Source organism: Trachypithecus francoisi, unplaced genomic scaffold (assembly GCF_009764315.1).
Source record: "Trachypithecus francoisi isolate TF-2019V2 unplaced genomic scaffold, Tfra_2.0 Lachesis_group11, whole genome shotgun sequence".
NCBI classification, from domain to species: Eukaryota; Metazoa; Chordata; class Mammalia; order Primates; family Cercopithecidae; genus Trachypithecus; species Trachypithecus francoisi.
The window spans coordinates 129,348,923-129,374,562 of NW_022681456.1; the positions used below are offsets into that span (position 1 = coordinate 129,348,923).

General features: G+C 51.1%; 1 protein-coding gene across 38 annotated transcripts in view; it reads right to left on the minus strand.

Annotated features, from left to right (window-relative positions):
* Window positions 1-25,640, minus strand: part of LOC117090701 (voltage-dependent L-type calcium channel subunit alpha-1C) — a 744,659-nt gene that overhangs the window by 73,895 nt on the left and 645,124 nt on the right. For all 38 annotated transcript variants that reach the window (XM_033223225.1, XM_033223240.1, XM_033223224.1 and 35 more), the window contains 8 exons: window positions 24,380-24,486; window positions 21,158-21,245; window positions 20,558-20,665; window positions 19,343-19,395; window positions 18,883-19,029; window positions 17,303-17,504; window positions 15,300-15,458; window positions 14,590-14,700 (listed from right to left, as the gene is read on the minus strand). In XM_033223225.1, coding sequence (XP_033079116.1) covers window positions 14,590-14,700; window positions 15,300-15,458; window positions 17,303-17,504; window positions 18,883-19,029; window positions 19,343-19,395; window positions 20,558-20,665; window positions 21,158-21,245; window positions 24,380-24,486 — 975 coding nt within the window. The remainder of the gene's footprint in view (window positions 1-14,589; window positions 14,701-15,299; window positions 15,459-17,302; window positions 17,505-18,882; window positions 19,030-19,342; window positions 19,396-20,557; window positions 20,666-21,157; window positions 21,246-24,379; window positions 24,487-25,640) is intronic.

A 25,640-nucleotide genomic window follows, 5' to 3' on the forward strand; every position in this document is an offset into this window, starting at 1 on the left:
GTACTTCCCCACCGGGCCTTTTCACACAGTGAGAATCATTTTCTACATTAAATAATTAAATGTAGTAGCTAATACTACCCTTCCCACACGAAGGCTTTATGCAAGTCATATAATTATTTTTTATCCTTCATAGTGACTTTTAAGCTCTCCAGCACCAGGCAGGAAAGAAACCTGTCACAATGTTGCAGCAATATGCAAATCCCTGGGTGCAGAGCCACAGCGGGGAAGGTCCTCCTGGCAAAGCTGGGGCCTGCCTGTTTAAGGAGCGCTGCATGGCACCAGGTGCCCCGTGGGCACTCTGCAAATAAATAATAATCAGGGGAATGCAGGAGCTGGGCCCACACAGCTTTGGCCTCTGAATTCTGTGCCGATGGCGAAGGCTGGGGCGAGAGTTGCTGCATTTCATCCCCAGCTGCTGCCCTTCTTTCCCGGTCCCTTTTCTACTCCTTTTAATGCATTTTTCTACCTTGGGGTTTCCGTGGACGGTGGCAGACACTGCAGTTTCTCAACAGATGGAATAAATAGGTTTCATCTAAAAGTCACTAAGAGGCTGAGTCAGCCAGCCTGAGGCTATGTGTGGGTTCTTAGCGAGGGGGTGACACTGGCCACCACGGGGCGCTGCGGAGCTCTGTAGGGACATGGAGTATACAGTGGGTGGGGAGACTATTCCGAAAGGAAGAGCATTGGGTCCAGAAAGGACTGAAGACCTAGCCCAAGACAGTGTCTAGGTTTCCACAGGATTTTTGAAATAAAATTCTTGCTTGCTCTTCAAGTTTTTCAATGTGAATATTCCAGGTTAGTGAGGAAATGCAGTCATACAATCCAAGATAGGGTCATATTTCTAGTGGCACTGTTATCCTTGCTGAGCCTCGGCTACTGGCCAGCCACCGAAGACTCCCCCACTATCAGTGTCACTGAACATCACCCATGAAGGGGGCCCCTCGGATAAATATTCCCCAAACATGCCACAGGGCCCAAGGATGCTCCTTCGCTGGGCTGAACCCTCCTTCGGCATCCTCAGTCCCACCCACTAAATGTCAGTTTTACCTCCCCGAATCATGGGGACGCCCCTACGGATTTCCAGAACCGTGTTCTGTAAAACACTAGGTCTGTGGGGGTGTTAATCGGCATTACAAACAACCAATGAAACAAAACAAACCCCCAAACAAGGACCCCATCCTCCAATAAGCCTGGGAGGGTTGAATTTCAGAACTTTGGCCTGGGGTAGTCTCAGGGCCCTCTGCACTGAACTGTCTGAGCACACTTAAGCCAGAATTTCCCTGACCTGGGTGGCCATGCTGCTGAGTCCTGCTGAGCATGGCACGATGGCTGCTCCAAAGCCATCGTCTTTGCCTTCTATCTCTGCTTTCTTTTCCAGCGGACCACCCCAGAGAGTGACAAGCTCTTGGGGTGGGTGGAGAACTGAAGGGGGTGTCCTCGCTGGATGCTGGAGCTTGTGAGCCAGGGGCTGGAGTCACTTTTGCAAGGAGGGGCACCCCAGAGGAAGCTGCCTGTCTTGTCTTTGGTTGGCCTTCATTCAGCTGACACTGACAGAGATGACAGGCACACGGGGTTACTGTGCTAGCATTTGGAAGGCGGTCAGTGTGGGTGCCACCAAGAGACAGTCCTGCTCAAAGACTAACCAGTCCTGCTAGAGGGATGAGACATTTCCATCAAGAGCTCTGATTACATGCCAGAAAAGAGAAAAGCGTGCTCTGGGAGCTCAGAGGCAGTGGAGATTGCTTCTAGCCAGGTTGATCTCGGGAGGCAGCTTGAAGGATGCAGCATGGGAGCCTGGCCTGGAAGTCCAGCATAGGGTGTTTAGGAAAAGGTGAGGTGTGACCCAGAGCATGGGTGGCCCTGAACAGGAGACAAAGGCTGGAGGACAGGGCCGGCCAGAGCAGCTGCCTCTGCGGACAATGGGGAACCACAGAGAGGCTCGTGGGGGCACTCAGGACGAAGCAGAACCATGAGGAACAGCGAGGCTTCTGCAGAGACCCAGAGAGGCTACAGCAGGGGAGGCAGAGGAGGGGAGGGATGGGAGGGAGAATGCCAGGCAGGAACCAACAGTCTCGATGTTTGAATGTGACCCAATCACAGCCACTTTCCTTTCATCCCAAATCCTAAACCCTTGTCCCACTAGACTGCCACTGTTTTTTTCTTCGGTCAGCATCTTAGACTGTTCTTGAATACCTTCCCAAAGAGCAGGCCTGAACACAGAGCACTGAACGACCAAGCCCTGGGCTCCTGCAAAAGATTTCAAGCCTTTTCCCTGTACATTGAAAGACTGCATAGAGATGAACATGTCTTCCTCCAAAGTGACTCCAAGAGCAGGGCATTTCTTGCTGTGGTCAGGGTTCTCCCCACGAGGCTGAGAAGAGCCACTGGCCCTGAAGATCTGCCCCGAGGCCCCACAGAAGGCCCACCAGGAGATGGAAAACTGAGCCGGCCAGACTTCTGAGCCTCAGGCTGCACTGACCACTGTAGGGACAGAACACAGGTGAGGTGGTGGGTGGTGGGCAGAGCGAGGAGAGAGGAAAGATTGTGAAGGGAAGAAGAGAGCTGTAAGAGAACGCTTGTCCCTAGCTTCAGCACTGGACCGGGGGCGGGGTACACTCCCCCATTATCTGAGATTTTTATAGCAAAGAACCTCTTAGCCAAAGAGAAGTGCAGAAGGTCTGTCTTGGAAACTCCTTTTATGGAATCGTGAGGCCTGTAAATTCAATTCTGCACAGCTGGGAAAAGGAGAAGGCCCTGGTTCTGTCGCAAACATGTCCAGCAAGGTCTGGGAAGGCCTGGCTTTTGAGCTCCTCCAGGGCAAGGATTTCCAGTATGGGAGAAGGAGGGGCACAGTCAGGGACATCTGTGATGCTCAGGAAGGAAAGACGTGCGTGAGGGCAAAGGTGCACACTGAAGACCCCAGATCAGATTATGCAATCCCCCCACTGAATGGCCCATCCCTGTGGTTTCCAAGGACAGTCAGAGGAAGTCCACACCCCTCACTGTGGTCCTGAAGGGCCTGTGCGCACTGGCCTCCGTCCAGCCCTTTTCACGTCACCCTCTGGACAGCAGGGCAGCATTCTGGCCTCCCTCTGCCTGTCCGCTGTTTCTAGAAGGCCTGGAGGACCGTTTCTTTCTTCTTGGCAGCTGGCTTAACTCATCCCTACTCTTATCCTGGGAAACGATATTTTCTTCTCCACCCCTCATTTCAGCTGGCTCTTGGCCTCCAGACCCCTTTCCTCCTCCTTCCTCTCCTCTCTCCAAGTTTCCTTCCAATTCTGCACGTTCTCCAACACTTCTCCCAGGACATGAAGGCTTCTGGACAGGATTCTTGGAGTTTCTATCTTCAGAGGGAATAGATGGCGCTGACTCCTAAAATACATCTCCAGCCCAGATCGCCTGTCTGAATTCCAGATTTTCACAGCCTACGTGACATTTTCTAACCTAATATATCCCCACATTCTCACTTTAAACTGGTTTCTTCCTGTTCTTCTCTATTTCAGCAAATGACACCACTCTTCCATCCACTCAGGGAAAGCCAGGAACCCTGGAGCCGTCTGATTCCTGTTCCTCATCCTCGCATCCAATTCACCATCCAATGATGTCATGACTCTGCCCCCCTCGCTCCATCTCTTCCATGGCCACCTGCCTTCCCAGCATCGGGCTCCTTGCTGCTCCCCATCTCACCACACCAGTCATTTGTCAATAAGCAGCCAGCATGCTGGTTAAAAAATGGAAATCAGATTATATAATCCCCCTACTGAATGGCCCATCCCTGTGGTTTCCAAGGACAGTCACAGGAAGTGCACACCCCTTACTGTGGTCCTGAAGGGCCTGAGGCTCCAGCACAGTCCTTTTCACCGTCGCTCTCAGTTTCCAGAACGAGCTGAGCTTGCCCCTGCTTCAGGGTCTTTGCTCTTCCTTCTGCCTGAAATGCGCTACTTCTGGCTTCTTTTCCGCCTCCAGGGCTCAGCCAAAATACCGCCTTCCTGACCTCCTTATTTTAAACAGGTGACTCTTCACCCACACTCTTCCGTTTCCCCACCCCAGCCCTTACCCCATCTGAAACCTTTGTTTATTGTGTATTGGTGTGTCCTGCACTATTCTGTGAGCCCTGTAAAGATGGTACTAGGCTTCCACATAATCACTGAGGCGCTCAAGAACTACGTACAGAAAGAAAAGATGGAAAAGGAAGTACGGATAAGGGGACGTTACAGAAGGGTGCGTTTTAATTCAGTATAAAGAAGGATTTCCAACAGAGCTACCTCTAGAAACAAGGAGACTCGTATGGCAGAAGGTAGGACAGTGTAGAGACTTCTGCACTCAGGGAAGCTCAATGGTCCCAATCTTTTCTGACACGAATATTCTGACTTTCTTTTCCTGGCTCATAATTCTCATTCATCCATTCGTGCATCCAACTTTCACTGAATGCCTCTCATGGCACAGAGATGAACATGAAACAGCTCCTGCCATTGATGAATCTGGCAATATTTGTGTCCCCAACGTGTAAGTCTTCCCATTGCACATATGTGTGCAAACACATGCATATGAGTGTGTAGCAGGCGTGTTTCACTCTCCTGAGCCCACCTGTCAGCGGACTGCCCCCTCTCCTGAAGGTGCTTGTCAACTCAGATTTGGAAACAAAATCCGAAGGTCCAAAGCAATCTAGGGAAGGCAGGGGCCACAGACAGAATGGCTGAATGAGAGGGAAGGGCGGCAAGGGGCCTCGGAGCAGGCGGCAGGACGCAGGAGTGGAGTGAACACTTTCCATTCCAGAAGGTGGTCACTCGATAATGGCTTTCTTTCTTTTTGTCTCGGATCTTCTTAGAAGGAAGACAGCTAACACGTATCGAGGGCCCACTGAGTGCATAGCAACAACCTGGCCTGTCCACATTTCCTGTTTTAATGGGGTTGTGGTGGAAAGAGTGGCCTTTGAGTCACCTAAACCTGCATTAGAATCCTAGGATTTTTACCATGATTAAATGCATTCCTATTTGTTAAGGTGCTTGAGCAGTGTAGGGCGCATACTAAGCAGGATGGTGTTTGTTGCAAGTTAACAATAACAACAAAAAGCCAGCTCTGGACTCCTTACTTAGCCTTTCTCTGACCTCCAGTTTCTTCAGATGTAAAATGGGAGGCTATAATATTCATCTTATGGATTGAATGAGATGAGGAAAGTAAAATATCTAGCTTCATGTCTGGTTCTTCATTGACAATATATGCTGTTTGCTTCCCTCCAGTGCTTCTAAATGTTACTTGAGTAACACCTTCGGGTGTAGGCATTGATACAAAATGGGTCAATGCGTTTACTGACTGCTTCTTTTTAAGTTGAAATATGAATGTCATATGAAATATGAATGAAATATGAATGTCAGCTGACAGGAGGTTTCCTAGTGAAATGAGAGGGTGAACTGGGGACGCTACAAGTCCCAAGAGTGGGCCAAAGTCGCTCCAGGCAAGTGTGGCCTTACCTACCTGCTTGTACTCATGATTCGTCCCTGGCACCAAGCATACCGCCTAGCACATGAGCTGCTCAACAAAATATTTTGGGGGTTGTTGGTGAACTTTAGCCTGCAGCAAAACATTAGCCAAGTCACACAAACAAAGAGTTCTTGAAATAAAGACTATGAAGAATGGCAAGGCCTAGGCACCGAGAAAGAGAGGGAATGGTGAAAAACTGAGCTGAAGGCTTGAAAAGCCAACTAATGGGTTGCATTAGCCACAGGAAAGGGGAGTGATAGTTTAGATGCTGGTAGCATGGTTGATGCTTGCACAACCCACCTTCAAGGAGGCATTAAGATGAGCCTTAAAGTTATTTTATGGTGTGAGGCGGACATCAGACTGAAGGGATAGAATATATTGGCTCAGGATGAAAGATGCCAGAATACCAATATTACAAAAGGGCCTATTTAAAATGGTCACGGGCGAGAGGGCACATCCAGGCTGGAGGTGAAGTTCCTTGGTGCTGAGGTAGAGGACTGGGTGCAGACTCCCCAGGCATAGGGATCCGGCTGAGTTTCATTTGAATGGCACTTTCCCTGAAGCCTTCATTCCTCTGTAGAGATGACCTCACTCAGTCTCACCACAGTATGTTAAGGCAGTCTTCCTACTTTACGGAGAAACAGACGTGGAAGGAACAAGTGCTTGTAGGAAGCTCTTCCTGTCCTGTCTGCTCAGCCCTGGCTTCTTCAAGGTGATGCTGAGATGGGATCTAGGCTTCCTGGGTCTCAATCTACCAGAATTTCCTCTCTGGGTGGGATCTGGGGGCAGTAGATGATGAAGCGAAGAAATGAAGCAAAATTTATTTTGTAAAAATTAAAACTTCACAAAAATCACTGCATCATGCAGAAGTGCACGGCCATTTTAAAACAGTTGGAAGAGGATGATTCCTGGAGAGTGGCACAGGTGGAGGCAGAGGTCAAGTTGGAGAGAAAGTACATTTCAGCCAGCAATGTCATTACTGCCAAAAACATGACTGAAAAACAAACCAAGATTCCCGGAAGATTCTCAGCTTTCAAAAAGAGGAAGGGGCCCCAGTGTGCATCCTTTCCTCCTGGCCACCCCACTTTTCTCTTCCTTCTCCTGGTCCTTGACTGAGCTTTTAAGAACAAGTTCTGAAATGTCTCTCAACAGTCCATGGAAGAGTATGTGGACATTGGCGTCTCTCCTGCCTCCGGGGGAAGGCTCAGCTCAGGCCTGATGGATTTAGGCCTGCAGGGTTCCCCTGGCCCCTCAGGTGGCCACATTGGTGCCTTTAGAAGAATTCTAGCCCTGGCATTCTTCCCACTGCCTCTGCCCTGGCTGCCCCAGGGCTCCGGTGGGGCAGTTTGGGGCCTTGTGGCCTTTGCCACACCACCTCTCCTTAGGCTGGTGAGCCGCTGCTCTGACACAGGCTCATGCACTCTCTTCTCCTGTGGCTGTTTCTGTCGCCACTGGCAACCTTCAGGAGCCTGTTTTTGGTGTGCCATCCACTTGCCTCCTCCCGGGGACAGAGAACACGTCTGATTACCATCCAGGCTGAAACCCTGGCCTGGGCAGGAAAAGAGGCCTGGCTTACAGTTTGTAAGGTGGTTTCTCTTCCCTTGTTCAGACAAGCAGATCTGGCCTTTGACTTGGGGGCCGAGTTGTCTGCTGAGGGTGCCCTCCCAACTTCTCCACCTGCCAGGGGAATGTCAGAATCTGGTCCCTTTCCTGGGAGCGGCTCACTCCTGGAGCCAAACACTCCAACACCTAAAACAGAGGTCCACACCTAAGCCATCTGGACCCTCAGCCTCTGAAGTCCCCTTGCATCTGCACAGGGTATGGATGCCCCTGGAGAACCCCAAGCTGGCTGGAGGAGGGACCACAGCATCTTCAGGTCATGTGACAAAAGCTATTTACCCAAAGAGGCCATGCTGAATCTAAAGGACAGAAGTTTCTAAACATGGACAGAGCTGACAGAGTAGATGAGAAACTGGGCTGTTTGTTCTCCGTGGAAGCAAGTGTTTCCCATGCATGCACCTCCCCGTTCCAACTTTCCCTCTGCCCATCCATATGCGAACCTAGAGCCCCAACCCAGCTCTCATCTGTACCTTCTGACACAAGCCCAGTGAAAACGAGGTAGCTGGTGACGACGTTTCCATTTGAGCCACATCCTCCGGGTATCCCCAAAGATTTCTCCCCTCTGCAGGGCCTGTGCCCACCTATGTCAGGGCCAAGAAGCATTCCCATGAGCAGAAACTAGTCCTAAGAACAGCAGAGCCTGCAGAGAAAAGACAGCTCTGGAAGCCACGGGATCCCTGGCCCCACGTGGGCACACTAGATACGAGGAGGGCTGCCTCTGAGTGTGGAAAGTCCAAGGCCAGCCATAGCCTCTGTCAGCTCAGAGCCTTCACAACGCAGAGCAGGCTGGTTTTGGCACGGGAACTCCAGGGTACCCACCACTAGGAGGACCATTCCAGAGCCTCCTGGCTCTCCCTATAGCTTAGGTGGTACCTGTGCCAGGGAGACTGGGGCAAGGCTGGCCCAGAGCTGTGCTATGAAGGGTGGCCCCAGTGAGAGCCAGCATTGGACCTTCAGGGTCCTAAGCAGCTCTGGTTCTGGCAGCATCTCATTCACCAGGCTACCGACTAGTCCTGACTCATCTCTCACCCTCGTTTAGGGAAATGCCCAGGGCCTCATTGATGGATTCCTCAGGACAACAGGCGGGGGACCGGAGAAACCTCTCCTTTCTGCCTCTACTTTCTGAGAAGCAGCCACGGCCAAGGCTTCACTGCCTTCATTTCCTCTTTCCTGAAAGATAACAGGGGCTTCAAAGAAGCCCCCAAAGCAGACAAGACTGTGGCAACTGAACTACTGCCCCGTTCTTAGCTGATACTCTGAAAATGCCAGCCACGTCCTCTGTGTGTGGGGACAGGCAGGAGCCACAGCCCCAGACAACCTACATGGCTGTGATAAGACCTGCCAGGCCCAGCAGAGACCAGCGGGCAGGGCAAGGGCATCGGCAGGAAGGCTGGAGAGGAGCCGTGGTGAGGAGGCTGTCCCCGCTTTGGAAGCGGCATGGAGGCCATGAGGCAGCAAGTCTGGCCAGCGGCTGGACAAGGCTCTGTACCCCAGAGGGGATCAGCTAAGAATCCGGAGGGGCTCAGGGCTCTCAGATATCAGTATCACTAGGGCAGTAAAATGTTAATGGGGAAATCTAGACAGAGTCCAATCGACTGTGGAAAAGAGTGTCTGGATGCCCCATGGCTCACTGGAACACACCCTGCGGGGGCCCGCCGCGGCAAGACTAACTGGGTGGGAAAGAGTCTGCAGGGAAAGGGCCTGGGTGCTCGCAGCTGCCACCGGCTGGGGAAAGCCAGGGATGGCCGGGGTAACTGACAGTGGGAGAAACTCACTCGGGCCAGGGCGAGAGACTGTCTAATGCAGTCAAGAGGGGCTCCATTATGTATGTGTCAACTTCTGGCAGAAAATCACCAGAAGAAAGGGTAGGGGGGATGAGAGAAACCATCTGGCTTCATGAAGTTGGAGCAACTGGGCTGAGGAGGCCCAGACAGAAAGAGGAAAGTGGAGACTGGGAACTTGTGGGAACGGGGCCAGGCCTCCTGAGGTTTCAGCTGCTTATTCAAGAAAGCAGGGGTTGTTTGATTTGTTCTTGTAAATTTGTTTGAGTTCTTTGTAGGTTCTGGATATTAGCCCTTTGTCAGATGAGTAGATTGCATCAAAAAGTGGGCAAAGGATATGAATAGACATTTCTCAAAAGAAGACATGCATACAGCCAACAGACACATGAAAAAATGCTTGTCATCACTGGCCATCAGAGAAATGCAAATCAAAACCACAATGAGTTACCATCTCACACCAGTTAGAATGGCGATCATTAAAAAGTCAGGAAGCAACAGATGCTGGAGAGGATGTGGAGAAACAGGAACACTTTTACACTGTTGGTGGGACTGTAAACTAGTTCAACCATTATGGAAAACAGTATGGCGATTCCTCAAAGATCTAGAACTAGAAGTACCATATGACCCAGCCATCCCATTACTGGGCATACACCCAAAGGATTATAAATCATGCTGCTATAAAGACACATGCACACGTATGTTCACTGCGGCACTATTCACAATAGCAAAGACTTGGAATCAACCCAAATGTCCATCAGTGACAGACTGGATTAAGAAAATGTGGCACATATACACCATGGAATACTATGCAGCCATAAAAAAGGATGAGTTTGTATCCTTTGTAGGGACACGGATGCAGCCGGAAACCATCATTCTCAGCAAACTATCACAAGAACGGAAAACCAAACACCGCATGTTCTCACTCATAGGTGGGAACTGAACAATGAGAACACTTGGACTCGGGAAGGGGAACATCACACACCGGGGCCTATTGTGGGGAGGGGGGAGGGGGGAGGGATTGTATTGGGAGTTATACCTGATGTAAATGATGAGTTGATGGGTGCTGACGAGTTGACAGGTGCACTACACCAACATGGCACAAGTATACATATGTAACAAACCTGCACATTATGCACATGTACCCTAGAACTTAAACTATAATAATAATAAATAAATAAATAAATAAAAAAGAAAGCAGGGTGTCAGAAGGGCCAATGAGTGCTTTCACTCTGGGTCCATTCTCCCCTCTGGACCATTCTCAGGATGGGAGAAAACCGAAAAGGGAGATTGAGACTTTGATTCCAGAGAGCTGCCAGGGTCAAGGTCCCTCCAGGGTCAAGGCCCCTCCAGCATCCTCCTCTCGGGGAGGTGAGTACTGGCTACTCCCTGTGTGGGCTGGCTCCAGCTGAGGGGCAGAGGTGAGTCTCAGCTGCTTCACCCCTCCATGGTCTAGGTGGGAGCTTGTGGGGAAGGGACGAGTTAGGAGCCTTCCATGGGGTGAACCCCTGCCTTCCTGGGCATACCATGTTCCACTGAGGAGGAGAGGCTTGGAGCCCAGCCTCTCACTCACTGCCTCCTGCAGCTCCTCCTCCCCCAGTGCCCTTGCTGAGACATCCTCGACAGCAAACCTCAGGCAACTAAGTGACATCATCACTCCCACTAACAGCAGCTGACAGTGGAGTAGCTGAGACAGACACTGCTTCCCGCGCCAGGCTCCTGTGCATTGCCTCCTTGGTGACGTCGGAGCTGCTCAAAGGGGCTGAAGCCTCAGGACCACCCAGCCTCATCCTGTTGGCCATAAAGGATTTGCAGTGCGGCTCCCTCTCCTGCCATTCTCACCTCCAGCAAAGTGCAATTGGGAGTTTTAACTGGAATGGTATTGCGCCTATGGATCAGTTTGAGGAGAAATGATACCTTAATAATATTGAGCTTTCCAATTCAGGAACGTAGCAGATGTCTTCAGTTATCAGCTTTTCTTGAATTCCTTTCAATTTTATCATTTTCTCTGTAGAGATCTTAGCCGTTTCTATTAGACTTTTTCCCCAGGCATTGCATATTTTTCAGTTCAAATCTATAAGAGTATCTTTAAAATTTATTTTCCTGTCTTTGCTGACAAGCATCAGTTCATGATAGAACAATCCAGTTATTTAATTACCTTCAGAATATTCCAGCCAGCACTTTTCATGCTGCCCAACCTGGTCCTGCACCATCGTGTGGGGCGCAGGGGCCATCCGGTTATCTCCAGGTCATGGCCTCTCCCTTCTATGGAAGGAGATCCTTCTGGATCACTGTTCACTGTTCAAATCAATGCTGCCATGATCCATCTCATTCTCTTCAAACCATCCCCGCAAGTTCCTGAGGCTTTGTGGGGGACCGACTCAATCTAGACTGGTTTATGTTGATCCCTAGTTTCTTTGTGTGATTTTTTGTGTGTGTGAACAGAGTATGAATTTAAGGAGTGGGATGGTTAGATTTTAGGCAGGGACTTACTTGAGTAAATTTACTTTCCATGGAGTAGTGAGGAGAACACACAGAAATGAAGAAATTGGGAACATCCATGACCATGAAAACAATGAAAGAATGAAGCAAGAATACAAGTTGACTGGCTGATGGAACAACCAACCAGCCAGTTACAGAGACGAAACATAAGCAGTGACAACTTCAGACTGTCTTTGACATCCTTGGTTCCTAGCCGTCCTTTCACAGCAAATGCTGATGCTCATCTGGGTCATACACAAACAGCATGCCAGTGAAATAAAAAGTGCAGCACAGAGTCCTAGTTAATGGTGGGAAATGAAAGTTGTCATGGATTCAGGTCATGGTTAGAAGTCACTGGTTCTTGGGCCAGATCCAGCTGAATAGCTCTTCCAGAGCTTCAGGTTTTTCCAGTTTGGTTTTCTGCCTGAAAAAATTGGAGCTGCTTTTCCTGGAGTCTATTTGTGAATGAAGAAAATAGCTCAGAAAGAATCCAGGGACCTAGCTGTGCTCCATGATGCTCCCAACTCGGTGGACACCTTTATTCCCCTCTGGCCAGAGCCCTTTTAGGGAAATTCACAGGGAAAGATCCCTTTTCCTTTCTCTTTACACCATAGGAGTGTGAAACGCAAATGGCCCCAGGATGGCTCTCTTTCTTCTTGGGTAAAAGTCTCTGTTATCTTGCCCCATCTTCTCACAACAGAAAACCAGGGACAGAGGAAATTAGGAGGCACTTTCTGGTTTAGACCACCCGCAATAGTTACTTCCTAGCAAACTGGCTTATTCCTTGCTTTGCAGGATTTAGGTGGAGTGTCTTTTAGACCGAAGCTCCCGCAGGTGTCAATTTCATGCACTTCCCAGGGAAGGCTGTCCGTATGTCTCCTGTGCTCAGGAGGCATGATTCAGATAGTCCACTGCAGGCTCTCCAGACTGCCTCAGACATCGTCAGAAACACATCTGAGTCAATTGTGGAATGACTCAAGGCTTTGAAATATTTAAACCATATGTCTCTTGACACTGGATGAAAACGACGCCAGTTTTCCCACTGAGAGGATGTCACCCGACACTGAGGCTCGGCTCGGCAGTGACTGCACTCCTAGCCTCAGCTGGTCATGCTGCTGTGGGTGGTGAACTGTCAGAGCTCCTGGGCTGCAGGGCTTGGATCAGGGCCATGCAGCGGCAGAGACACCGTGCGCCCTAAGGAAGGTGTCAGGGCAACCCAGGGGTCCTCTCTAGGTCAGGACAAGATCTGTCCTCCTAAATGGGACTTATACAGGAAGGTGAAAAAGAGTGTACTTGCTTCTCTGGAGAAGGCAGGAAACCACCGGTCTATCACCAAAGGATGTCCTTTAGGAGCCTTCCTCTATGAAAATCAGCTGGGGCCGGGCGCGGTGGCTCAAGCCTGTAATCCCAGCACTTTGGGAGGCCGAGACGGGCGGATCACAAGGTCAGGAGATCGAGACCATCCTGGCTAACACGGTGAAACCCCGTCTCTACTAAAAATACAAAAAAAAAAACTAGCCGGGCGAGATGGCGGGCGCCTGTAGTCCCAGCTCCTCGGGAGGCTGAGGCAGGAGAATGGCGTAAACCCGGGAGGCGGAGCTTGCAGTGAGCTGAGATCTGGCCACTGCACTCCAGTCCCGGCGACAGAGCGAGACTCCGCCTCAAAAAAAAAAAAAAAAAAAAAAAAAAAAAAAAAAGAAAATCAGCTGGGCTCCCCAGGCACTCTTTGAGCGAGAGAAGCACCTGCATTGTAGGAATACTGTCTTGTCTTTTAAGTCCTTCCAAGCTTGTTTCCCTCTTCCTGAAAAATACCCGCACAGCACTTGACTTGGGAAAATGCTAATTAACCTCAGTGTGGTGGAAAATACAGTGAAGTCAGAGGTGCCAGATTCCAGTCTCCGTTCTGCCAGTTCTTAGTAGTGGAGCAATGAATACTGGGCACTTAATTGTTTGAGCCTCACTCCCCCTCCCTCTCTACAGAGGGATGCTAATACCTACTTCATAGGGATGTTTTGAGGACGACACGCGGTGATATATGTGTAGCACATGACACGGAATCAAAAGTGTGAGTTGAATATTCATGCGAAGAAGGCTACGGATATCTCCTCAACGAACACGGATTCGAAGGCCAAGCTGGACCCTCCCCCACCCCCAGTTAATCTTGAGACTAGTAAAAACTTGAATGAAAACAGAAAATACGGCCAGGGACTCTTGCTCTTGGCCTCCTGTTGATCTGTGTTGCATCTGGGAAAAATACTAAAGGAGGGAGGAGAAGGCTCAGTGGGCTGGAGAGATTGTCTCAAGTCTGCAACCGCATGATGCTCCTAGAACTCGTTCCTTCTCATCTTTCTCCAAAAGGTGTCATGGTAGCCTGGGGGCTGCTCAGTTGCTCTTACAGCCTCCCTCAGAAGCAGCTGTCCTGGTGGTGAATCCCGGCCAGTGGATGCCGGTGATTCTGATCCATCTACAGAGTCCCAGGGTGGAAGGTGTGGCTCATAGCAGTGTCTGCTCCTGCACCACTGAGGACAGCAGGGGTGACTGGCTAGGAAGGGCACAGATGATCCAAAGGACAGGAATTCTGACCCTGTCTCATTCAGTAGAGCAGGCCTAATCTTGCCCTTACAAACGAGGAACAAAGCAGAGAAATTTGCAGGTAATTGTTCTTCCTGCACCAGAGCGTGTAAGCAGCAATGCCATAGCCTCTGAGGCAGGGAACAGGAGTGCCCACAGGCTGTAGCCCTGAGCCCTGAGCAAATCCAGCCCTGGCTGAATGTTTTATACGAGGTTGGTCTGTGTGGCTGATGAAATGGGAGGAGGGTGGAACAGAGGCCTGAGTGGATCTGGGGGGCTGGACCCAGAGAGGTTTGGTCTGCCAGTCTATGGGCATAGTTTCTTCTATTAACAGGTTATGTACTAGAGGATGGGACATAGGAGAAAGACCATCACCTGCCTCTCCCAGGAGAGGCTCAGAGGTTCAGCTCAGCGAGGAATCTGCAGCTTGTGCATCCCAGCTGGGGTCAACACCGAGAGCTGAGAGGGTTTCCCGGAGTTGCCCTGGTTCAGCTCTGGGCAGGTGGAGGAGTTGGAGCACTGATCATTGGAGCAGGGATGGTCTTTCACCAATGCCTTTTTCCCTTTTCTCCTGATTCTGCCTTCAATACCTGCACCCCACCTCCCTGTCCTGTCCACCCCGATGCCTGTGAATCAAAGGTCTTTCTCAGAGGCCTACCTTGGGTTTGAAGGCAATGAGCTTCAGGATCATCTCCACGGTGAAGAGGCCAGTGAAGAGCATGTTGAGGATGTTCATGGCGATTTTGAACAGGCAGCTCTGGCCGTAGTGCTGCATCAGGAGAGGGGAGGAGCTGTGAACATGGGGCAGGGAGGTCTCTCCTCCTCCCCACCTTTTGCCCACCCCTCTCGGGGGCCCTTGTCTCAGCAAGACCTTCCTCGAACCCAACCCCAGAGGGCCGCCCACCTCTCTGTGGGCAGTCAGGAGGACTCAGGAGAACTCCAAGCTCTTCCTTGCTCTACCATCTCTGAACACATCTGTGTTCATTTCCCCGGTTGGCCGTGACAACTTTATGGAGACTTCCGGCACTCAAGAGAGCTTGGGAACAAGCTCTGTCCTTGAAGACGGGTGGATGCAGAACCCACCTCTACACGCCACACCTTCCCGGCAACAATGAATGCATCCAGCTCACTCCCTCCCCTCTCCATCTCCTCCCCTCTCTCCATTGATCAACCCAGGGTGCCATGGATTCTTCCCTAAGGCCCAGAGAGGAGCACATCCTTGGCAGGGAACATCCGTCTTTCTCCAGCTGCCTCCGTTGGCGACCAGGAAGGCAATGCACTGAGCTGCCTGCCGCTCCGTTACGCTTTCCATCCCCATGGCATGCCTCCCTCCTGCAGCACCGTGGCTGTGCTCCCCCTTGGACTGACCTGCATGGCCAGGCAGATGGTGTTGAGCAGGATGAGGACGAACATCAGGTACTCGAAATAGGTGGAGTTGACCACGTACCACACTTTGTACTGGTGCTGGTTCTTGGGGATGTACCTCCGCAGGGGCCGGGCCTTGAGGGCATATTCCACACACTGTCGCTGGGAGGGTGGTGGAGGGTGGGGAGAGGGGGGTTAGTTACCTGGAGGGTGTGGGGGGAGCTGGCAGAGAAGTGTGGGATGTGAATGAAACCACACACTGCAGGGTGGGGTTCTCCAGAAGTCAGAGAAATCATGGGCTGCTCTGGCTCACTTACAGGTGGGAGATGTTATTTGGAAAACGTCTCGATTTTTCCACGGCCCCCTTAATCAAGGAGAGAGCCCCTTCTTGTCAAATCCCCGTATCAAGGTCCTAGGCAGGGACCATACATCTCCTTTCTTCCGCCTGGTGATGCCTTCATGTGCCTCAGCAGGGAGTCGGCATCGCTAAGAATGTGCTTGCTGACCCACTGACAGCTGGGCTTCTCGCTGATTACATCCCATGCCACAGACCTTCCTTGGGTACTTCTCTCCTCAGTTTTTCTTTCCTGTCCTAAATCCAGTGGGCTGGAGTGCAGTGGTATGATTTCGGCTCACTGCAACCTCCGTCTCCCAGGCTCAAGCGATTCTCCTGCCTCAGCCTCCCAAGTAGCTGTGATTACAGGCATGTGCCACCACGTCCAGCTAATTTTTTGTATTTTTAGTAGAGATGGGGTTTTGCCATGTTGGCCAGGCTGGTCTCAAACTCCTGGCCTCAAGTGATCCACCCACCTTGGCCTCCCAAAGTGCTGGGATTACAGGCATGAGCCACTGTGCCTGGCCAATTAAATCAATCTTTCTTATTTGCCAGTGTCCATAAGATGGAAAAACACAGTTCACTGAGACGGAAGAAGATTCTGGACTAACTAGATTCTTGGGACTCTGGCAAAGAGCCAGTCCGTTTCTCTGCACTTTGCCTAGGCTTCCAGATCAGGAACTGGGGAATTTCCCCAGCCTCTTCTCAAACCCTCAGTCCCGGTGTCCAATGCCTGAGCCTTAACGCTTTTACCTCCTCCTATTCTTTCCATCGCTACCATCGTTAACCTGATATTAGATCAGGGTCTAATCCTCTCTCATTTCCACTTTCTAACTGGCCTCCCCTCTTTCCTGTCTTCTTTCAATCCAGGGTCCACGCAGCAGCCAGCAGAGTGAGTCTATGCCTGAGATGTAGACTTCAAGACCCACAGGGGATTGGCTGGCCTGGTGAGGGTCACAAAGGGCACACCATGCTGCGTTCCTTCCCGTGGGCACTCCTTATTCACAGACAGAGATGTGCTTCCCCACGGACTCCTCCCAGTGGGAGCCGAGCTGGGGAACAGACCTGAGGCACTACACCTACCTCCCACCCTAACAGCTTCCTGACTCAGCCACGGCACTGCCAGCTCTCCACGGCTACCAGAACCTGTCACGATACTTGGCATTGCCATCTCACTCCCACTTAAGCCTCTTTCCTGCCCCCACCTCCCACAGAGTCCTCTGGGTTTTACTCAAGAAACCATAGAAGAGTGGTTTCCTGAAGCCGTCCTGTTCCCCACCCCAAAAGCCCTCACTCCCTCGTAGTTCTAGTTTCTCTCCTCTGTATCAATGGTGCCGACCCAATTGGGTCCTTCTATCTTGTTAACTTCTAGATTAGGGCATGAGATTTTTTTTTTTTTTTTTTTTTGACAAAACCTTTCAGAGTATCCTCAAGTAGAAGCTTCATAGATATTTGTGGGCTGAGCACATTTGCCAGATCTGGGGTTTGCGGGAATATGCATTTCTTTTGCACAGGTCCCTCAAAAAGACTGAGAGCCCACTCTGGTTGAGAAGGAGAGACGATCTCAATATCTGCACGGCCTCTCCCTGATGCAGCTCCTCTGCGGGGTGGGCCGCAGGCCGCCATTCCCTCCACGGGCCCCGCTTCCCTCCGCTCCTTCCTAGGAAGCTACCTGGTTCTTGTCCAGCTCACAGTTCTTGTACTCCTGCTCCCCCTGCTCCTGGAAGGTGACGATGACAAAGCCCACGAAGATGTTCATCATGAAGAAGGCGATGATGATGATGTAGATGATGAAGAAGATGGAGATCTCCACGCGGTAGTTGTAGATGGGACCCCTGTCTTCGGTGTGGGAGTCGATGGAGCGGTACAGCAGCCTGCAGGAGGAGACAGGTCCCACAGAGGGAGCTGGAGAAGCAGGGTCCCCTCTGCGGAAGGATGGTACCACTGCTCCAGGGATCCCAGGGATCAGGGTGCAGGAGACAGCTCTGGGCTAGAGTCCCAGCTTGGCCACTTACTGGCTGTGTGACCTTGGGCAAAGCTCTTAACCTCTCTGAGACTCAGATTTTTCATCTGTAAATTGGAGACAATAATTCCCGACTTTCCTACCTTGCAGGGAAGTTAGAATAATGTATAGGAAGGTGTTTTGAAACTGTGAAGAGCTATTTAAATGTAACATGAGTCATGGGCATTGATTTCAAATACTGGAAATATTGGTAAATATTGAGACAGCTTTGCAAACTGGCTGGACTCAGAGGATGTTAGAGGGAATGTAAAATAAATCTCTCCGAGAGCAAATATCCACTTAGATAAAAACACTCACATGACCCATGCTACTCCGATCACTACCAATGGTCTGGTTTTAGACTTAAGCAGTTTACATACATATGCCAGTCATTTGAGCCTGGCTCTATGCCCCACGGAGCTTGTTATTCTTCACAGACAGGGATTATCTCTTTCCCTTCCTCTGTAGCCCTGCACAGCACTTGGTTATTCTCTATCACCTATATTTTACCACATAATAATGATGACTCTCACCTAAGATCCATGCATTGTTGTTGACTTAGAAACATTTAGAATTTTCTGACTTTCAGATTCTAATTTCACTGGAATATACATTGGGAGAAAAACAGGTATCTATACAAAGATATAAGGACCTGATGGGAAGCCGCCTGGTAGAGGTGACACAGTGTGCAAGGGCCATGGGCTGCTCTAGGCACAAACGCATTGCCTCTGCAGAGGAAGTGGGGCCCAGGCTTCCATCACCTTTCTTACTATCCTCTGTAAATATAGGCAAGGCTTTTTCTAAGGAGACCGAGGTCCAGTTAATAAAGATATCTCAGCCATCTTTACCCCAATGAAGGGCATGCTGGGAGTGGTGGTAATTTTGAATTCTATGGTGACCACAGGGCCCGCACCTGGAGAAGCTCTCCCCACACCCAACTCCCAGATGCCAGAAGGGTAATGACAGAGACCTCTGACATTGTGGCTCATGCTGAGGTTGGAGAGAGGGCTAAAAAAAGGTCCTTTTGGTGGGAGTTTCTTGACACCTTCTAGAGAAGGAAGAGTCTGTGTCTCAGCAGTGACAGTGGACTATAAGTCGTTCTAGAAAGACATCTCACTGCCTGGGGAGGACCCAGGTAAATATGACGTTCGGAAGGAGTGCGGGACATGAACACAACTTGGGGTTGGGCTGGAAAGTCAGTACTGGCCCTTGAATGGCAGGGTTCGTGAGGCCTTGGTTTGCATACTCACTCTGGCCACCCTTCGAAGGTGGAGACGGTGAAGAGGGCCATCATGGCTGCCAGAACATTGTCAAAGTCAAACTTGCTGTTCTCCCAGCTGCGGGGTTGGATGATGGGGTGGTCAACCTCCCCGTCTTTGTACGTGATGTAGTTGCCCCTGAGAAAGGAGAAGGAGTTTACTCTGGGGTCTCCCATCTTCCCTCACGCCTGCCAGTCACCCCGAATGCTGGGTGGGACGGGCCTGCCTGGCTTGACCTTCACGGTTCCAGCCACAGGAGGAGCTTCAGTGGGCAGAAACTTCAGGAAGAAAAAATGCTACCCATTGTGTCAGCGAGGCCAGATTACACACAGGCAAAAGTCCAGGTGCCACTGCAGTCCTAGAAAATGAGCTGTCCCTCCTTTCTGGTCAAGCCTCCAGCCTCCTGGGGCTGACTGGCCATGGCCCTGGCTGCCCTCCCACCTCCACTCACTTGCATTCCGCCTCTGTCTGCTTGGAACTGTCTGAACAGGTGTACAGCTTTCCCTGGAAGGCAGAGAACAGAGTATTAGAGATGTTCAGTAACCAATGAGTCAATCCAAAAACAATTAGTGAGCACCTCCATAGCCCAGCACTGTGCTAGGGACAAAAAGCATAGAATCCGGCCGGGCGCGGTGGCTCACACCTATAATCCCAGCACTTTGGGAGGCTGAGGCGGGAGGATCACAAGGTCAGGAGATAGAGACCATCCTGTGAATGGTGAAACCCCGTCTCTACTGAAAATACAAAAAATTAGCTGGGCATGGTGGTGGGTGCCTGTAGTCCCAGCTACTCAGGAGGCTGAGGCAGGAGAATGGCATGAACCCAGGAGGCAGAGCTTGCAGTGAGCTGAGATCGCGCCACTGCACTCCAGCCTGGGCGACAGAGCAAGACTCCGTATCAAAAACAAAACAAAAAACAAAACAAAACAAAACAAAACTGCAGAATCCAGATGCGCAGGGCCTGACTCACATGCACAAAATGGTGAATACAGACACCAGTGCTGCAAGTAGCCCTGCAATGCAAAAACAGGAGCTCAGGTGCATGGGAGCTGTACTCTCCAGGAAGGTCTTGCCAGGGAGGGAGAAATGGAGCCGGACTCAGAGGGATGAATTAGATGGGAGTCTACACAGTGCGGGGGTTGGGGTGGCAGGGGAGAATGCTCTAGGTGGGAGAATAGCAGAACTAAAAGGGTGAGGACAAAAAAGACCAGAATCCAAGGAGGGCACTGGCCTCGCTGTAGCCGAGGAGTGCTGCAGGAAGCAGCGGGAGCTGACTTTGACAGGTGCAGGGCTCTGAAAGCTGGGTGGTGTAGCAGGGACGTGATGCTGTTGGTAATAGGTCACTGCTGCAGGCTTTAAGCAAGTGACTGACACAGAGCTTCCACAGGATGAAAGTCCCTCTCCCTCTCTTTCTAGAAGGAAGGGCAGTGACCTGAAGGGCAGGTGAAGTGGAGAGGGTGAGGGGCCTCTGGCCTGGTGGCCCGATACCGCCTTCCAGCACCTCCCTCCCCTGGTCTGAAGCTGGAGTTGGGCTGCAGGTGGAGGTTACATCCAGGCCAAGTCTGGCCTGGGCCACTGTTTTGTTTGTCCTGTATCTGCCAGCTCCCTTCCCCGGGAATGCTGATGGGAGGGGAGGAAGCAGCACCACAGCGTAGCCCAGACTTTACCTTGAAGAGCTGGACCCCGATGCAGGCGAACATGAACTGCAGCAGGGTGGTGACAATCACGATGTTCCCGATGGTCCGGATGGCGACAAACACACACTGAACCACATGCTGCAGTGGGAAGGGACGGGGAGAGAGATGTGGCTTCAGGAGATGCCAGGAGCCTTTCCAGGAGGTAGCGGGGCAGCCCGTTTGCCACAAGGGAGAATAATTGGGCTGAGAGGGGCACATGGGAAGTGATGGACCCTAATGGGATGCAAAGGCCCCCACTGGGCTCTCCGTGACTACAAGGACAAAAGCCCTGCCGACCTCCCATCTTACAGTGGAAGGAATATAGGGACGGCGGCACCACAGGGGCCCAGGGTTTTCATGGGATCTCCCTTTGGCACGTTCTGCTTAGGGAAGACGCTTTGGATGACTGCCTCTGTTACTCTTCTGTTCATTATGGATCCGGGACATGCAGTGGTACCAGTGTCCGGGACCCCACATGGCAGCCACTTGGCCTGACCATCATCTCCTCCTTCCAACCCACCCCTCACCTCTGTGGAGCTCCCACTCCCCAGTGGGCTGGCTGGAGCCTCCCTACCCATGCCCTCAACTTACCTTTAGCCCCTTGGCCCTGTTGATAGCCCTCAGGGGCCTGAGTACTCGCAGGACTCGCAAGATCTTCACGACATTGATTGCACTGGACCTGGGAGAGGGAAACAGGCAGGGTAGTAAGCTCCTCCTGTTTCTGGGGGGAGCAAAAATAATGTGGTAAGGAAGTGTCCTGACAGGTGAATCCCAGGCAAACCTGAGAAAACGTAAAGCTCATCTTGGGGACGTCTGCATTCTGGGACCACTCTCTACTCCTGTCTCCCACTCTGTGAGAGCCTAGAGCTTGCCTATAACCCTGGGGCTTTCCTGTGGGTGAATAAATAATACGCAAGGTGGCTCAAGGCAGGTCATTAGCAATGTACTGTGCTACTTGCAGGGGCACCCACAGTGTCACAGAAGAAATCCAGAGCGAGGCCATGGGAATTCAGAGCCCAGCACAGGCACTTGCTAGCCAAGGCTCTGAGGATAAATTTCCTCAATGTTCTGAGCTCTAGTTTCTTTATCTGTAAAATGGGTCTGTAATCAGCTCAGAAGGTCTTTGCAAGGGTTATATAAGAGTTCCATGTAAATCACCTAGCCGTGTGCTTGATAAACTGCCTAAATGGTACCTTTTATCATGATGCCTGCTGAAGACATTATTACACTGAAAGGAATGCCGTACTAATGGTGGGATCTCGGGCCTTGTGGCTGGAGGTGATGGGCATGGGGAGGAGATTTCTTAATGTGTCTCTCCAAACACATACCCTAGACAGTTGCCCCTGGCACCTACACCTAAAACTCACCCAGAGCACACTCAGGACTCCAAGGAAGGGTGGGCTTTACTGTTGGGGCTCAGGAAACAACACCCGAAACAACTGCCTTAGAAGCGTCTTGGAAGCACAAGTTTTTCTCTGAACTTCTCTTGCCCTCCTGTCTCAGTCCCCTTCTCCTCCGAGGCTAGCCATAGACACTAGAATCCCTCTTCTCCAAGATGGGTCAAGAAGCCAGAACCCAGAACCCCATTTCCTCAAAGCCAGCCACACAACCTAAAAATATTACTCAAATTTTCCCTCTGCGTTTCTGTATAAAAACTGGCCATAAAAAATCATCAGATCTACCACGTGGGCGTGAAGATCCTAAGACTCCTATTGCAGGTAGGATTCTGTCCCCAGCCAGAAGGAAGGAATGCTTCACAGAGAGGCGAAGAACCTAGAGACAGGCCTTGCTGCGTTCCCCACTCAGTCCATTCACATTAGATCCTACCCTTCTTGTCCAATCACATTTCTACATGGCTGTCTATACTTTTTTGGAACCAAAGCATAAAAATGGACAATTTCCCCTGTATCTTTGGGTCTGTATTCTGAAGGCTCTGTGTATACACGTGAAATAAATGTGAACGCTTTTTCTCCAATTAACCTTTCTTTTGTCGGTTGATTTTTTAGTGACCCTTCAGAAGGCCCTTTGGCTCCTACACTGCACTACAGGTTCCATACTCCCGGGACACTGAGGCCAAGCCAGAGCTTCTTGGAGTCTCAGGATACTGCTTTTCCCCAGTGCGATGGAGACAGCAGGAGACAGGCCCCTGAGCAAGATGCCTGGATGGTTTTTGGAGCTGTCCGTCCTACCCAGGTGGGGCTTATTAACCATACCACCTCGGGGAGCAGCTGTGGAGCACATCCTAACCCTCACGGGCTAACTACCTGAGACAGCCTCTCAAGCTTTTAGAGAGCCTCATACCTGCCTTGGGACCTTAACAATGAATGGCAGGCCAGCAAGTGCTGATTTATTCTTTGTGTGGTCAGGATGATGTGCTCAAGAAGGGGCTGGCAGAAAGATCCGATTTCTCTGGCGCATAGCTCTTTTATTCAAGAGATGCAAAGGCCACTGCTGTCTATCACTGTGTCTCTCCTACAGTCTCTCTGGGAGGGAGTCAGCTTGCACTGAATTACAACGGGAGGGGTTTAAAGGTCAGATGGGAAACACACAGGCTAAAGAGGAAGAATTCCTCGTTCAAGGTTAAATAGTGATCGAGTGGCCACGCTGGGATTCAAATCTAGACTTGTAGGCTCCCAGGCAGAAAATACGGGGTAATACAATTGATGATCACAGAAAAGGGTCTCTCCCAAGGCCCCGGTCCCTGCATGATCTCAGCCGACCGTGAAAACACGCTTGGGAGGAGAGATCTAGGAACCATGGGACTTAGGCCTTTCTCTACCATAGGTGTGACCTTGAGCAAGTGTCATGATGTCCTGAACCCCAAATTCCCCATCTACACAATGATGATAATAACACTTGCCCTGTCTCCCCCATCGTTTTGTGTGTGTGAGGACCATAGAAGAACTTGTATGTGGAAGTGCTTTGAAAGTTAAAGTGTAGGATTCACACTATCAGCTGTTAGAACTTGGTAGAAACTAGTAATCAGATCCTCCACATCTGAACGAGGTCTGCAACCTTGGCTGTACAGGGGAGTCACCTGGAGATCTCTTAGAACTCACACCCAGACTGTACCCCAGCCCAGTGAAATGAAAAACACACACACACACTTACACATACATACACACACATGCACACACACAAGACACAAATATACAGTCACACACACATACACACACATACATACGCACATACATTCACATATACATCCACATACACACCCATATACACATATGCAGACACACACACACAAACACATGCATACAAGTGCATACGTATACACATACACACATCCACAAACACACATACACATATACACACACCCCACACATACACACACATGCACACATACACCCCACACACAGACATATATAACACATTCACACATACACTCATACATGAGGTGCTTTGGCTGGAGAGAGAGGGGAGAGAAAGGGAGGAGGGTCCAGGTCAGGAGAGGCCACGGTAGTGGCAGACTATGGGTTGCTGAAGGTCAGCCTAGGGCACTGGGGCCGTGGTGGAGGAGGCAGGAAGGTCCTGGAGACAACCGTTTCTTAATAGCTGAGCCTGGCCCCGCCTGTCATGGCAAAACCCAGGTATTTAAACATATTCGCGCCTGATCAACCTGCCCCAAGTGTCAGACCACTGAAGACATGGATCCAAGAATTCAACGCCGCCATGCACCGCTTCGGAGGCCCCACCCCGCTCTCATCACACTGCGGTGGCCCTGCAGGCGGGCCCCCCAGGGTTTGGCTGTCCTCTCTGGCACCCCTTGCTAGCTGCATGGCCCGTCGAGGGCTGAGGGGGCCCACTCACTGGATGCCAAAGGAGATGAGGGACACGCTGACCACCAGCAGGTCCAGGATGTTGAAGTAGTTCCGGCAGAAGGAGCCCTTGTGCAGAAACGCCCCATAAGCCGTCATCTGCAGGGAGGGACGGAGAAACACCCGTGTGAGTGGCCCTAGCCCGAGCCCAGAGACCCCTCACACCACCCCTTCCTCCCACAGCATTCCTTGGGCAAGTCCCAAGCACCATCCATGGGGAACAGCAAGGACAAAGACGGCAATATGGTGCCAAGGAAAGAGTTCTGCTACCATGCACACAATCGCCCAAGAATCTCCCAGCCCAGGACTTCTGGGTGGCTCCTTGCACCTGCCAGGCCACGCCAGGCTCTTTAGTCCTACATTCAAAGCCTTTTCACGTGGGCCCCACCATCCCACTCTAATTTCCCACTGTTCCACATCCCAAGTCCATGGCTTCAGGCCTGCAAGGTCCTTTCCTGACACTCTCGGGCTGGGAGCACACGTCCCGACTGCCTCTCCGAACGCTTGAGTCCTTAGGCCAGCCGAGAGCACCAGGCATCTGCAGGGAGTGGTGGTGGGGGCGGGGGGGGGCATGCCCAGCAGGGTGACCAGCCATCCTGGTTTGCCCAGGTTTGCTTTATCATCAGAAATCCTGTATCCCAGGAAATGCCTCAGTCTGAGGCAAACTAGGCCAGCTGGTCACCCTGGTGCCTGGTGAGAAGTTCCAGTGGTGACTCTGGCAGTTAGCATACCTCCCCTTCCTGGCCTCAAAGGATGCTGACGCTTGATGCCAACTATTCTAAACTCAATTCTCCCGTCTTGCTTCTAGACTGCATCTGGAGTTTTTTAAGGGCAAAAACTGTGTGATCAGAGGGCCTACGAGGCTCCGTGGCTAAGAGCACAGGCTCTGAGGCCAGGCGGCCTGGGCTGGAATCCCAGCCCTGTGGTATTTTATTTGTGTGGCCGGGAGCAAGAAACTCAACTTCCCTTAGTGCCTCTGTTTCCTCACTGGAAAACGAGGATACGACCCACCCTACAGGGTTGTAAGCATCAAGCGGGTACTTCTGTGTAAAATACTTAGGACCCACCCTGCCCACAGTGAGCCCCATAAAAGGCTGAGCTGTCACTACAGCCTGGATTTGTATTCTGGATGCTTCCTGGACGAGGAAAGTTCTGTTCTCTCATCATAAAGTGAGGAAACTATCCCCTGGCTTTGTGAAAGCCCTTTGGAAACTTTTTAAAAGAGAACACACGAGATGATGATGACTGTTACA